We start from the raw sequence: 14257 nt of genomic DNA on the forward strand, positions 1-14257 counted from the left end.
GAGGCTACAACATCTTAGCTACATACTGGCATGAAGACCTTTTATATTTATACAAATGATGCCAATCCACCATTAAATATGGCCACTCTCGCTAAGAATAAAAATTCTTGAAATGACTTCTCCAAGACTGATGATCAGAATTGGAGCAAACATGACAAAGAGCATTCTGGCATGATAACCTGTAAATTTGTTTAAATGATGCTGTTTCACAATCAAATATGGCTGCCAATATTAAAATAAGAAAATTCCTTAAAAGACTTCACCAGAACATTTGACAGAAAGCATCATGCATACTAATTTTGTATTTTCATACAGAGCTGATCCATCATCAGATATGATCACAGTATCATAGAAATCAGAAAAACATTTACATGGGTTCTTATTTCTTTTTAAAAATTGCTTGACAGAATTTGACCAAATTTGGCAAAAAGCATCCTGCCATAGGGGGCTTTAATTTTGTATAGATAACACAAATCCAGCACTGAAAGTAGGTAAACATTTACACAACTTTATCACAGAATTGGCTGTACAGACTTTGCCATATGGCATCCTGACATAATGGCAATTCGATATAATAAAATAATAATAATAATAATGACTTTATTTAAAGAGGGTAACACAGTTAGCTTAGAACTAATCTACCCTGAGGCCCTCATACAAAGGAATTTATTTGTTTTAGCTGCATCTATGAAGCCACTGGATAAATTGGGTTTGGAAGAAGGAAATAGAGTGGGCATTTCTAATCTCAACTGGAATACTATTCAGGAGCAAAGTTCCAGAGTATAGGAAACTTTTTTAAAATAATTCCTTATTTGGTTTGGGAATTTTATACTGTTTGGTAGACATGGATCGCAGGTGGGGAGTATTACCAGGTAGCCTATATTGGAATAGTGATTGTAAATATTCAAGAGTACTATTATTGGATATCCTGTACATTAATTTGGCTTTTCTCAAGTGGATTCAGTCTTTAATAGGTAATATTTTTAACTTACCAGCTAAATTTTCCTTGCTTTCTTTCTGGATTGATATTAGCCCAAATGCTCTTTTTTTTGAAGATGTGCCAATTTTCCTATGTTTTTATCATTTGAATTACCACATACTGTACTACAGTAGTCTAAATAGGGTTGTATGTAACTGTTATAAAATAGTTTTCTGTGCCTTTTAGGGAGAAAATGCCTTATCCTCCTAAGAAGCCACAAACTAGAATTGACTTTTTTACTGATATGTTTGATATGTTCAGTCCATGATAGGTTATTATCCACCAAAACACTAAGTAGTCCATCTACCAAAACACCAAATAGTTTATCATGACAGACCATTTGCAAATTTTCATCCTTCCATGTCAGACATAGTATCACTCTCAGGATTTGTCCTTTTTTGCCTTGTTGAGATAAGTAATATTTTAGTTTTACAAGTATTTACCACCATGCCATTACATGTGCACCAGTTGTTCAGTTTGTTTAGGGCATCCTGTAAAGAATTCTCGAGTTCGTGCTTTGTGTTTTGGATGTCTGACAATGTTGTGTCATCTGCATATAGATCTGTAGATGATATTGAGTCCCTTAGTAAAAGTGGTGGATCATCAATAAATAAAATAAATTGTAATGGACCTAGAATTGAGCCTTGTGGTACTCCATATATAATTTTTCCAGGTTCAGACAGAACATATTTATATAAACATGTGTTCCGACACTTAAGTATGAAGTAAACCATTTAACTGTGCTTTCATCACATTGGTAAATTTTCAGTTTCTTCAGAAGGATTTCATCATCCACCATGTCAAGAGCTTTCCTGAAATCTACAAATACAGATCCTATTATTCTACCTTGGTCAAGTGCTTGAAGCCATTTATCAATTAGTGAGATCAAGGCAGTCTCACATGAATGTTTCTGTCTAAAGCCTGATTGATTAGGGTGTAACAGCAAGTGTTTGGTTAAATATGAATGAGTCACGGACATGTTTTTCAATCAATTTTGACAAGTTTGGTGGTATAGAGATTGGCTGGTAGTTATCAGCATCATCCTTAGAACCAGATTTGTGAATAGGAGTTACTTTTGCAGTTTTCCATATTTTGGGGACTGATGAGGTTGCACTACTTAAATTGATTATGAATGTTATGCTATCTACAGTAGCAGAGGCAGAAGATTTAATGAGTCGTGGACCAATCTGATCAAGTCCTGTAGCTTTCTTGGTATCAAGTTCGCAGACATTTTTTAACAAAGTTTTTTTTATACTGATGGGATAGAGAAACATACCTCCTTAGAGATTTTGCTGCTGCAGAACTTTTTCAGTTCATTAAAGTTGTTTTCTATCACTGGTTCTATTAACTTTGTGGTAATGTTGGTGAAAAAATCTTTGAAAACATTATAATGTTAGTGTCATCAGTGACTATTGTGTCATTTACCAGAAGTGAGTGAATTTTATTTGTCTGATCTTTGTGTGTTCCTCCAGTGAGTTCACTGAAGACATTCCAGATGAAGTTTGTGTTGATCTTTTTGTTTTCAAGCAATGATTGATAAGTTTTTTTAAGCTTTTTTAATCATACTTATTATTTTATTTCTCCATTCTTTATGTTGTGCATGGTTTCCCATAGCCTTAAATTGGTTTCGTGTTTTCATAGCATCTAGGATTTCATTAGTAAGCTAATTAGGTTGGATTTAATTTTTTACTTGGTGTACTTTCAGTGGTGCATGTTTAGAGACTACATCCATATATAAGTCAGTCCACACCCTCAGAGCTTCATCTATGTCATCCAAATTTTGAATCATATTCCAAGGAACTTTATATAGATTATCGAGAAATTGTTCTTCATCAAAAATTTTGAACAATCTGTAAGTGATAGTTTCGTGTGTTTTTTTTTCTTTTAAAAAAGTAGGATAGTGGTCACCAAGACCAATATTCAGTACATTAACACAAGCCACATTATCAAGTAGGTTGGCATAAATATGATCAATAAGAGAGCTTGATATTTCTGTTACTCTTGTGGGCTCATTTACCAGCTGGACTAGGCCTAATGATTCAATAAATTCCATCCAGTTGTTCCTTATTTGAATATTGAGAAGGTCCTTGTTTATATTGCCGAGTATATATGTTTCTTTCTCCTGTACAAGAACATTTTCCATTTTTTTCAAAAAGTTATCATTCCAAATTGCTTTGGCAGAAGGTGGCCTATAAATGAAACCATCTAGGAATGATTTTCCATTACTTTGAGAAATTTCCACCCAGATACTCTCAATTTCATGTGACTCCAAGTCAAGTCACCTTTCTGCATTTACTAATGTCAGTACACCACTCCCTTGATAACTTGCACCATGATAACTCATGAACCCACTTATAACATGGGGTCATACGTGGATCCCATTTTAAATTCAGAAAATACCCCAAAACTGATCCCTATTTGTTGAACTTGAAGAAAATCGCGATCAAAATAGGTAATGGAAACTTTGATATATTGCTCATTTTATCGTCAAAAACAGTAGATCTAAAAGACCTGAAAATTTTAATCAACATTAGGATATATCAGATTTATAAAGAAGTCATAAAATTTTTTACATTTTCTTTTCAAACAACATTCTTAGTACACCGTAATTAACGATATTCAAGGAAATTTTGATCAACGAAAATACAGTGGGACCCCGCTATAACACAGTAGTTGGGAGCCATAGAATCTGACCGTGTTATGAACCGAACCATGTTATATGCAACCAAGTCAGTTAGCTGAAGAAAATGTAACACTCCCCCCAAAAAAATGGGGGGTGGGTAATAAATGCGGGCGGTAAAATACGTGCTTCGTCGGCACAGTTGCTATCTTGAATTAATGCATATTAAATGAGAAATACACCTGTAGTGAAAAGAGAGAAGACATCATATAATAGTTTACTTTATTTAGAGAACCATGAATTGGCACATATACATGAATACTGTTCATATATAAATGTCTAATGTATTGCATGATCAGAGTATCAACGCAGTGTACTCACCTGCGAACCTCATCATATACATTGAATCCACAATACAAGTGATTCCATCGAAAATATGCATACACAGCTTTAAAATATTCATTAATTTTGTAACAGGTCATATTGGTCTGAATTCAGTGGAAAAACATAGCACAATCACGTAACGAATGACGAAGCACATTTACTTTGAAGTACGTTCGAAGTCGGTAAAAGTTAGTTTGCGTTTTAAGCTGCCGCTGGCATAAACTTTTTCCCTACAAAAAGTAAACTTTCACAGCACAGTTAAAGTTTTCCAGTCACGTTGGAAAATGCAAAAATCCATCAGATTCCATCACTTTTATTTAAGTTTGGTACTGACTTCCTTTTGAAGAAAACTTCTTTGCTGTTATTGAAAGATTGTAGTCGGCTTTCTTTGATGAAGGATGCATGCGCTTTTGAAGTCGCCGCTAAAGAACAGCTTTTGAGAACCAAATGAATGCCCATTTCTTAATCTGTTTCCTTTGAAATTTCAGCAAACTGTTTTATCTGGATATATTTTTAAAAGAATCGGCCGTCGTTTAGACTATTCTAGTTACTGTCCCTCCATGCCTGCTGAATAAACCAATAAGAATTTTTTTCTTTTTTTGTGGTAGCAGCGTGATGCTGCCTTCTATGCATGCGTCTGAAAATTAACAAAGGGTCAACGGACGATAGAGACGCAGGTGTTCTGATGACATGGATTATTACAGAAAACATGAGTGTTCTGAAGGATTTAATTCAGAGTGAAAAGAAGAGGAATTTTACTTACCATCCACACACAAATGCCAGTCTTTGTAAATATATTAATTACTGGCGAGCGGCCGAAAATCCAATGAAAGACAGATTACGAGAGAATGCCTCATCCAGTTGATCTCTGTTACCAGAAATGTCAACAACAAAAAAGCGGATATTTCACAACATACAGAACTCATACTAGATGTCAGGATAAGCGGATTATGATATAACAATGCACTGTTTAGATGGCTTATCAGTATAGACAAAGAATTTGTTTATGTAACAATAGACAAATTTCAGTGCATTTTATATCCAGTTTGCGGCTTCCTTTCATGGGGCCTCTGAATTTCTGCACTCCAAACCAATGGTTGTATATAAAAGTTTAAACAGCCAACAATGTCGCCAACAAATAAAAAAAGCCACATAGTATATTTTGCAGCCAGTAAAGAAAAATAATCCAAGTTTGCGACATTGGCAAAAACCTATGCGATCCCAGAATAAACTTTTTGTGCGTTTTTTTCTTCTTCTTACTTTTAAGAAAAAAAAAAAGTACTTTTTTGTGTATGAGATAAATACTTTTTCGTGTACAAGAAAAATACATATAAAATTTCAGGAGCCAAGCCACGATCGTCGTGCATTTTTTATTCATACGCGATCTCTATCCCAAAATGATCAGCAACTTTTTACGTTTTTTTTTCTCGTACCTTTTAAGAAATTTTTTGTGCACAAGAAAAATACATGTATAAGAAATTTCGGGAGCCACGCCACGACCACATTATATCCGAATTCGCATTATAACGGACCACATTATAGCTGGGTCACACTGTATCACTTACGCCTAGTGGAGGCAGTGCTTTAATAAATAAATACCAATTAAATATTTTTTATATTACTGAAATTTATGTTTTAGTTCTATATTTTCGTTCATTTTAAGTGTAATCATCATATGTGCAATGTGTTCTCTTGTAATTAAACATAAAAAATGTTAATTTACCGTAACAGCTATGTCCGCAAGCATTTCTCTGAGAACCTAATTAAATGCTGACCGTGTTTTGATATTGGACTAGTGGAAGCATTTGTTGTATTGCTGCACTAAATAAAAAATGGGTTCCTTTTCTATTATCACGTTAATTACGTCTTTTGAATCAAAGGAGGTGGAATTAACAAAAAAGTTAAAAGGCATACAAATCCTACATGCTTAAGAACCAGTGACCCCAGTTGTATGTTGGGTAACTCATTTCAGTCGATCAATCAAACACTGTTATAAATGTTATTGTGTATGTAATCTAATTAAACTACCTTAAATTAACCTACTCAGTCATAACTGATTAAAGATAGCAAGGCAACCAAGCGAAATGAGTACTTCATAAAATAAAGAGCTTTGTGTCACAGATACGGATAGTTGTGGGGAAAACAAGTTTCAGAGAATTCCCGAATTCACACGAACAGGAATCCTCAGGGATGATTAGAAGTTTCACTGTTACTTGCAATGAAATCAAGGCATCAGTATCTTACTAATTGAACAATAAAAAAAATTGAGTTTCAATGTAGACGATGGTTTCACGAAATGTTGCGTTTTTTTAAAATATAAAAAGGAATCTTGTTTGGTAGTGTATCAACAGTTAGTTTGGTTTCCTGCTTGGAAGATCCTTTTTTTTCGGAAAATACTACACACAACACTCCTGGAACCAGACTAATCAACATACAAAAAGCTGTGACATAATACACGAATGTTTTTGCACACCATGTCAGTTGTTGAAACCAGTTGGAATCATGTTATCAATCTTTCAGATGTTGGACATTTTAAAAGTAAATGTAATTTATACAGAATAATTAACAACTTCATCAGAAAAAGCGCTTTATTGACAGTTATTTTCAACACGATTGTAAAACGAAGATTTAGTCATTAAACAGCCCAGCCCCCCCACCAAAGTTGTGGTTCTCTGGATGTCTAGTTTATTTTTGGGAGATCCCTTGGTAACTTGAGCCCTTGCTTATAGTGTGGTCTATATTTTTGGACCCCAATGTGCATGAGTTTTCGAGGGAGAGGTGTATCTAGATCATTTATTTTTTGGAAAAATTCCTGGTCATTTATATCCCACCATGACACTGCTATGGGCATTTAATTTAGTGTTACCCTTGTTCATCTGTCCCTCTGTCACACTATGGTTAGGTTTTGGTATTTAGATCATTTCAGGTACTGTGGTGGGACAGCCATGTTCAGCGAACAGATTTATAAAAGAAAATGTTGAGTCTTCTTTAAGATAAATTTTTAATCACGTTTTTTTAGGACACATCTTAATCATTTTTTTTTTTCACTGTCAGGCATTCTCAGTACTCCATCATCTTTCCTATCAAACGTTTCAGGGGCTGGAATACCCGATGAGAAGTTAGTCGAAGCTCATGGAACATTTTCATCAGCCACCTGCACTGTTTGTGGGGCCAAGCATAAGTCAGAGGAAGTGAAGGTATATTTTTTCTTATAGTACTTACTTATGATTAAGATTGCATTATTACCACCTTATTGTTTTGATGCATTGTATCATCTAATTGACACAATTGCACATATTAATGATGTGATCTTTTATCTGACCTGCAGAGGTCGCACCCAAATGTAACTATCAGACTCAGTAAATAGGCTATTGTTGTCAAGCCTCAGATGAATTTGATTTTTAACAATATCTGTCCATATTTAGGAGTGATGTGGTATGTGGTATTTTTGAGCTTGTTACCATCCTAGAGGCTATATTTCAACAGAATATTTTGGATCACACACTTTGGGCATAGACTTGAGTTTTCACAACTGCTAAGAGATGGTATTTCTGTTTGATTGTAAGTGACATTTGCTGATTGATGGTCTGGCATCAGATTTTAGCTTTTGATAGAGAGTTGTATATATTGAGAAAGTAATTCATTAATAAAGTATTGCATAATTGTGAAAATTAGATAAAGTTTTTGATAAATAATATATGTTACTTAATTACCTATTTACAACGCTTAAAGCATCCTAATGCATCAATCCAAAAATAGGGTTTATTTTAGCCTTCTAAGACAAGATTATTTACACAGGAATTTACACTGTAAAATTGTGTCTATGTATGTGATCAACTGCAGTTAGATGAGTAATGTAAGACCTACTAGAGCTTGTTTTAATAAACCACACATTGACATCTTTATTTGATTTTCTATATCTCTCTCTCTCTCTCTCAAATACACATAGATCTTTCTGTCCCTGTGTCTGAGATTGATGGAGAGGTAAATTACCTAATTAAAGTTGATACATTTTCATGTACAGGAGAGTATTTTTGCTGACAAAATACCAAAGTGCAAAATCCGGGGATGTATGGTGAGTTTACTTTATGAAAAATAGTCATATTTTTTTATTTTCTTGAGTGGCTTTTAAGAATATCTTCTTCATTGTGCAGACACCAGAAAGAAAACCATATTAGGAATGAGAGATTAACTAATAATTTATATTATTGAAAACTTGATAATTTAACTAAATTTCTATAGTTATAAGTTTTTTCAAACTTTAAAAGTTTATGATTATAGTTTCCATCAGTCATGACAAATTTAATTTTAATTTGCAGCCACCAGATGAATACATGTTACTAAAGTTGTTTAGATGAACATTCATAAGTATGATAATGAAAGCAATGGTTTTCTCTGTTTTATTTTATATGAATGTTTGGGGGGTTTTTAATAGTAAATTAGACATGAAAGGGTTATGATAAAAAGCATTGAAATGCAGTGCATTCATATATTTTTTAAAAGCATCATTTTTGTGGTTTCAAAAGAAACCTTTACCAAATTACCATACTTTTAACTGCTTACCCCAACCACCCAACACCCCAAACATTGACACTGGAGTTAGAATGCAAACTTCATAACGTGTATCATATGGTATCACAGTACCAATTGTTTTTCCATAGACCTTAATGCTAATGTTTGGGGAAATAAATATATTTTCTATCCTACGCATGTCACACACTTTTCTAGAGAGCAGTGTTAGATTGTCAAATTGACAAGGACAAAACCAGGTACTCCATTGCATTTAAGAGATACTCTGCTGAAACTAGACAGGGGTAAGAGTTATCTAGTCACAACAGACACAGTTTCAGACATGTGTACCACATTAAAAACAAAAATTACAAAATATCATCTAGATAGGAATTAATATAATCTCACATGTTTCCAGGAGGCACAACTTTTTTAAGCCTAACAGAAAGTACAACTCTTACATAATGCACCAATCACAGCTAGCTTTGTTGTTTATTTCAAAATACAATGTTCCCTACACCTTAAGCTCCGCCCACCTGGACTTGGCGCAATTGGTACTGTTATGCCATATGAATGATGCAGCTTCCAGCAATGACTGCAGTGTCTAGCAAAAATATTTGAAAATGTCATTTGTAACTGAAATATTTGTACATCTTGACTTTAACCTCCCCATGCAAACTTTGGTATTTGGATCTCTGTATGACGTCTTACCTTTCACCTCTCTGTGCTAGATTTTGGATTATGATCTCTCTATGACATCTTACCTTTGACCTTCCCATGCAAGCTTTGGGATGAGGATCTCTGTATAATGTCTTACCTTTGACCTTCCCATGCAAGCTTTGGGATGAGGATCTCTGTATAATGTCTTGCCTTTGACTTCCACATGCATGCTTTGGTGTGTGGATCTCTGTATGATCTATTACCTTTGACCTCCCCATGCAAACTTTGGGATGTCAATCTCTGTATGACATCTTACCTATCACCTTCCCATGCAAACTTTGGGATGTCAATCTCTGTATGACATCTTACCTATCACCTTCCCATGCAAACTTTGGTATATGGATCTCTCTGTGACCTATTGCCTTTGACCTCCCCATGAAAGCTTTGGGATATGGATTTCTCTATGATATCTTTAACCTCTCCATGCAAGCTTTGGTATGTGGATCTCTATATGATATCTTTAACCTCTCCATGCAAGCTTTGGTATGTGGATCTCTGTATGACCTATTACCTCTGACCTCCCCATGAAAGCTTTGGGATATAGGTCTCTGTATGATGTCTTACCTTTAACCTCAGCATGCAAGATTTGGTATGTGGATCTCTGTATGATCTATTACCTTTGACCTGTCCATGCAAGCTTTGGCATGGGGATCACAGTATGATGTCTGACCTCTGACCTTGCCATGCTAGCTTTTGGATTTTGATCTCTCTATGACATCTTACATTTGACCTCCCCATGCAAGCTTTGAGATGAGGGTCACAGTATGTCATAAGAAGTGATTAAAAATGACAGGAACTGTGGTGGCACATTTGTTGCATGCCAGACTTGGGATTGAAAATATGTACTTAAACATTATCTTTAGCAGGTGTGTTCATGATCCTATCTTCAAGGTCAAGGTCGCATCAGTATTTTAAGACTTCATTGATATTTTCCTTTGTGTAACAATAGAGCCATCTGAGATAAAGGGTAGAATGTACAGTTTTGTTTACTAGATTTTTGGACGGTGGGAAATATATCATCAAGGGCAAGGCCGATATTTTAGGGTTCTGTAACATTTTCCCATCAGATTTATCACTTATGAGATTTTTTAAATAAATGTATGATATTTTATATATTTGTATATTATCACTAGAATATCTGATACTTTCCATATTTGGGGTCCTGTCTTCAAAATAAGATCACTTGTGTATATTTCATGGGTCTTTATGATGTATCTTAAAAGCTGTTTGAGATTCAGTGATGAACCATGGCACACTTATGTTTCTCTGTTTGACAGCATCTTGTGTATCACAGTCAAGGCTTTATCATCAAGGTGAAGGTCATTGATTAATTTGTTCCCATTTTTCATGTATACCTTTTGAGATAGAGACCTAAAACTTGGTTACTTTCCATGTCTACGTAGTAAGTTGTCAGCTTTGCAACAAGGAGCACAGTCAGATTTCATTGATGTGTACTTTTGGTGGCCTCACCACAGTAATTGGGGGAAAGCAATACCCTGAATTTGCTTGTTGTTTCAGGTATTGCATTGGCTGTAATTTTTCATAACCTTACATTTTTTAAACCTGCAAGCCATAAAAATTAAAAACATACTTTAATTTTCTTATAGCATACTTTAGAGAGAATATACAAAATTTGTACATAAAAATCAATAGAAAATTACTATTTTTATGTCAAATTATTTTTTACATTTAAAATCAAAAAAAGTGTGTAAAAACTTTAAATGATCAAGACAGTATTTTAGGTTTGCTGCATTGTCTTTGGATGGATATATGTTTTAATGAACAAAAACAAATAACAAAAATTACATTTTCATGTTCATTTCTTTCAGGGTATTGTGAAGCCAGACATTGTTTTCTTTGGTGAAGATTTACCTCAAAAGTTCTATTGCTACATGAAAGACATGTTGCAAACAGATCTGGTGCTGGTTATGGGCACATCACTAGAGGTAAAGTGAATAGTCACACACATGATAATCCCAATCCCAGTAGTCACATAACATAAGTAAAGAGTCTGTTGACTCAAAGACAGAGGTTAGTATTAGGACTGGTCAGCCTGGTGTCAGGATAATATAACTGGATGGGATATCATGCTACATCTCTGCAGTATGATGCCCCAGTGCTAGACATTACTATAAACTGCCACACTCAAGACATTGTAGCAATATGACTAAAAAAATTTTTAAAGCTCTATTAAAAATCCAAATCACACACACTCACACAACTCGTCAAATTCTTCTTTCAAAATTTTTAAAGTACTATTGATTTGTTCTTTCCCTGATACAACATGCTTCAAGTTTTACAAAAACATTGTACAAAAGAAAATTAAGCATATTTGTGGAGTTTAGAGTTTGGTTAATCTGACCCTAGGTAAAGCTGTCAAAAGTTTAGGAAACTTCTACTGGATAGCTGTCAGTCCTAACAATTTGTTACCTGGGCAACCGATCAAAGGAAATTGTATTAAATGTGAACCTAAATTGCTCTGTTGTAGGTTCATACATGCCAAGCCCCCAAGAGAGGTATAAGTGTAATTATTACAAATATAAGTGGCAAAAAAGTGTAATCTGAGCATAAAAATAACAATCTTTATATTACATGCCATAATTACAGAAAATTGTATGAAAAAATACATTTATTTTTGTTTCTTACTTTTATCTGCAGTTAAAATTCTTGTCAAAAATTGGTTAAATCCATGTGGATTAGTCTTTAGTATGAGAGTATAGGCACAAAACAAAGTGATCAATTATTTATGCACAACATTCACTTTAAATAGTCGGCTTGTCTTTTGCTGAATGGTTGTGAAGTCCATAGATGATGAATGCTGTATTACATCACTGTCAAATTCTTCTTTACATTTTTTTAAAGTACTATTGATTTGTTCTTTTTTATGCAACATGCTTCAAGTTTTACAAAATCCCTTTCCTCTAACATTTGTTAGTCATATAACATCCATGAATCACAGTAATAAAGCCCGTTTCTCTTAATATCTGGCGCCATTTTTCTTCAGTTTAGACTAGTCCTCTACATGTGTGTGTAAAAATATAAAAAATCTGTGGCTCATCGTTTCACATTCAAGAAACCCGTCTGTTTCCTTGGAACTGTTTCGTGTACAGTTACTATAAATAGAAAATAAGGAAATTAGGCTGAAATTTAATGATGGATAAATGCATTGCAGCCAATAGTCACATGACACTATCTTCAAAATGTGATTGTTAATCTGTGTTGTGCTTGCTGCTGATGTCTTTGATCTTAATTTGGAAATATTTTTTTGTTGTTTTATTTGGAAATATTTTTTTGTTTTATTTGGCTGGTTGCTCATTTTATTACCTGGGTTATGATCAACAGGTGGCTACCTGGGTGCTTGTTGAAGCTTTAACCACAGAGCCATATCTTGGTTATCCAGGTTATGCATACTGTCATTAATTTCAAACATGGTGATCAAGAGATGAATATCAACAGTAGAGAGCAGTAAAATAGCAGTACTACATGATCTGCTGCTGTTCTATTGCTTTCATTTTATTGGACTCTTAGTCTCCAATTAAAGCAAATTATTCACTCCTCTTTGGAGCCTCAACTTTGGGCAGCTAGATTTGCATATTTGAGCATCACCAGCTTTCATTTGTTGAAACAGGATGTCGATCTATGACACTTGAAAGTGGCTCAGTGTATAGAACAAAGAGAATAGGGCCAAGAACAGAGTCTTGTGGAACACCAAAACGTAGATCAACTGTGCTAGTATTGGAGGGTGAGAATCGAAAACAACATGATCGAAGTCTGATTCCTTAGTCACATCTTCAAACATGACCAGCTGGGGTCATTGATACCACCCAGCATGATTTATACTCAGCTACAAAGGACCCAGAATGGGACTCGGCACTCAGTGAGTATGGCAAAGCTCTGTCAGATCAACTATCTTCAGATCCGACCATGGAATTTACTGAATTCAGCTTTTGAAGCTGCAATCAGGGAAATTTATTGTGTGTTTGCCACTTCAGAATGCCCTCTACCACCTGCCGCTACTTAACTATACAGTCATGGCATCTGTAGATTTTGGCAAGGAGGAAGAGACATCGTCCTTCTGACTCCTTCCCCAATTTGCAGAAATTCAGGAGATTAGTGACCAGCTTTCTGGTAGAATATGGGCACCTGGGAAATTCTGTGGCTTCTGAGAAGAAAGCCACAGAATTGGTCAGGTCCCTAATTCTACTTGAAATTCTTCTCAGAAAGCCAAGTCCCAACAAGATTCTCCTCTCACTGGCATAAAACTTAACTCGGACACCTTCAGTACTGATCTGGCCCTTGACAAGAATTTAGCGACAGTTCATATGTTGGCTCCACTGTATTATATAGTGGACAAAAGTGTTTTCTGTGCCATGTCTAAGCTAGTTCTTAGATTTGGTTTAACTTGCAATCTTCCAACTAGCGGAGAAATCTGACTATAGCCACTCTAGGAAGGCAACATTCAGGATTGTTAGGGTCATTAACCAAAACTGATTTGATGTGATGCATGTCTGCAGTCCATGTTGCTCAAACCTTATCACACCCTTGCTGTACAGATTACCCCATTTGGGTCACTGTTGCTTTTTGGAGATAGAATTGAAGAAGTTAGAGGCATGTGGCTCAGGAACTGCTCCTCCAACTCACTTCTCACAGGCCTTTGGAAACACTCAGCCTCCACCAGTGTAAAGGGACGTTAAGCAACCCTGGGGTGGGGGATCCTTTTAGTCAGATATGCTCCAAGACCAGTGCCAGGAGACAAGTCTAACCAACCTACAGAAGCAGTAAGAAACAAAATTTCTCTGCCTTCAGGCCTCTTAACCACAAGCATTGACCTCCCCTCCCCACCTCATGCAGACATTCTAACTGGGGGCTGCTGACTCCTGCAATATTGGTCTCGCTTGATCTTACTATTCCCTCAAAAAGATTGGGTAATCCATGTCATTTCAATGGGGCTTTGGGTTTCGTTTATCCAATCCCCTCCTCTTTCCTCCTCTCCCCTTTTCATAGACGTACTATCAGATTAGGAGAAGGGTGCCTTTCTACAACAT

General features: G+C 35.3%; 1 protein-coding gene across 2 annotated transcripts in view; it reads left to right on the forward strand.

The window, feature by feature from the left end:
- Positions 1–14257, forward strand: part of LOC149784884 (uncharacterized) — a 51830-nt gene that overhangs the window by 18890 nt on the left and 18683 nt on the right. Inside the window, exons 5-7 of one of the 2 annotated variants that reach the window (XM_089978461.1) lie at positions 7080–7180; positions 8008–8058; positions 11042–11158. In XM_089978461.1, the coding sequence (XP_089834587.1) occupies positions 7080–7180; positions 8008–8058; positions 11042–11158 (269 nt within the window). The remainder of the gene's footprint in view (positions 1–7079; positions 7181–8007; positions 8059–11041; positions 11159–14257) is intronic. The other variant, XM_089978462.1, reaches the window with a different exon arrangement.

Source organism: Sinohyriopsis cumingii, chromosome 13, assembly GCF_028554795.1.
Source record: "Sinohyriopsis cumingii isolate HCF-2022 chromosome 13, ASM2855479v2, whole genome shotgun sequence".
Lineage (NCBI taxonomy): Eukaryota > Metazoa > Mollusca > Bivalvia > Unionida > Unionidae > Sinohyriopsis > Sinohyriopsis cumingii.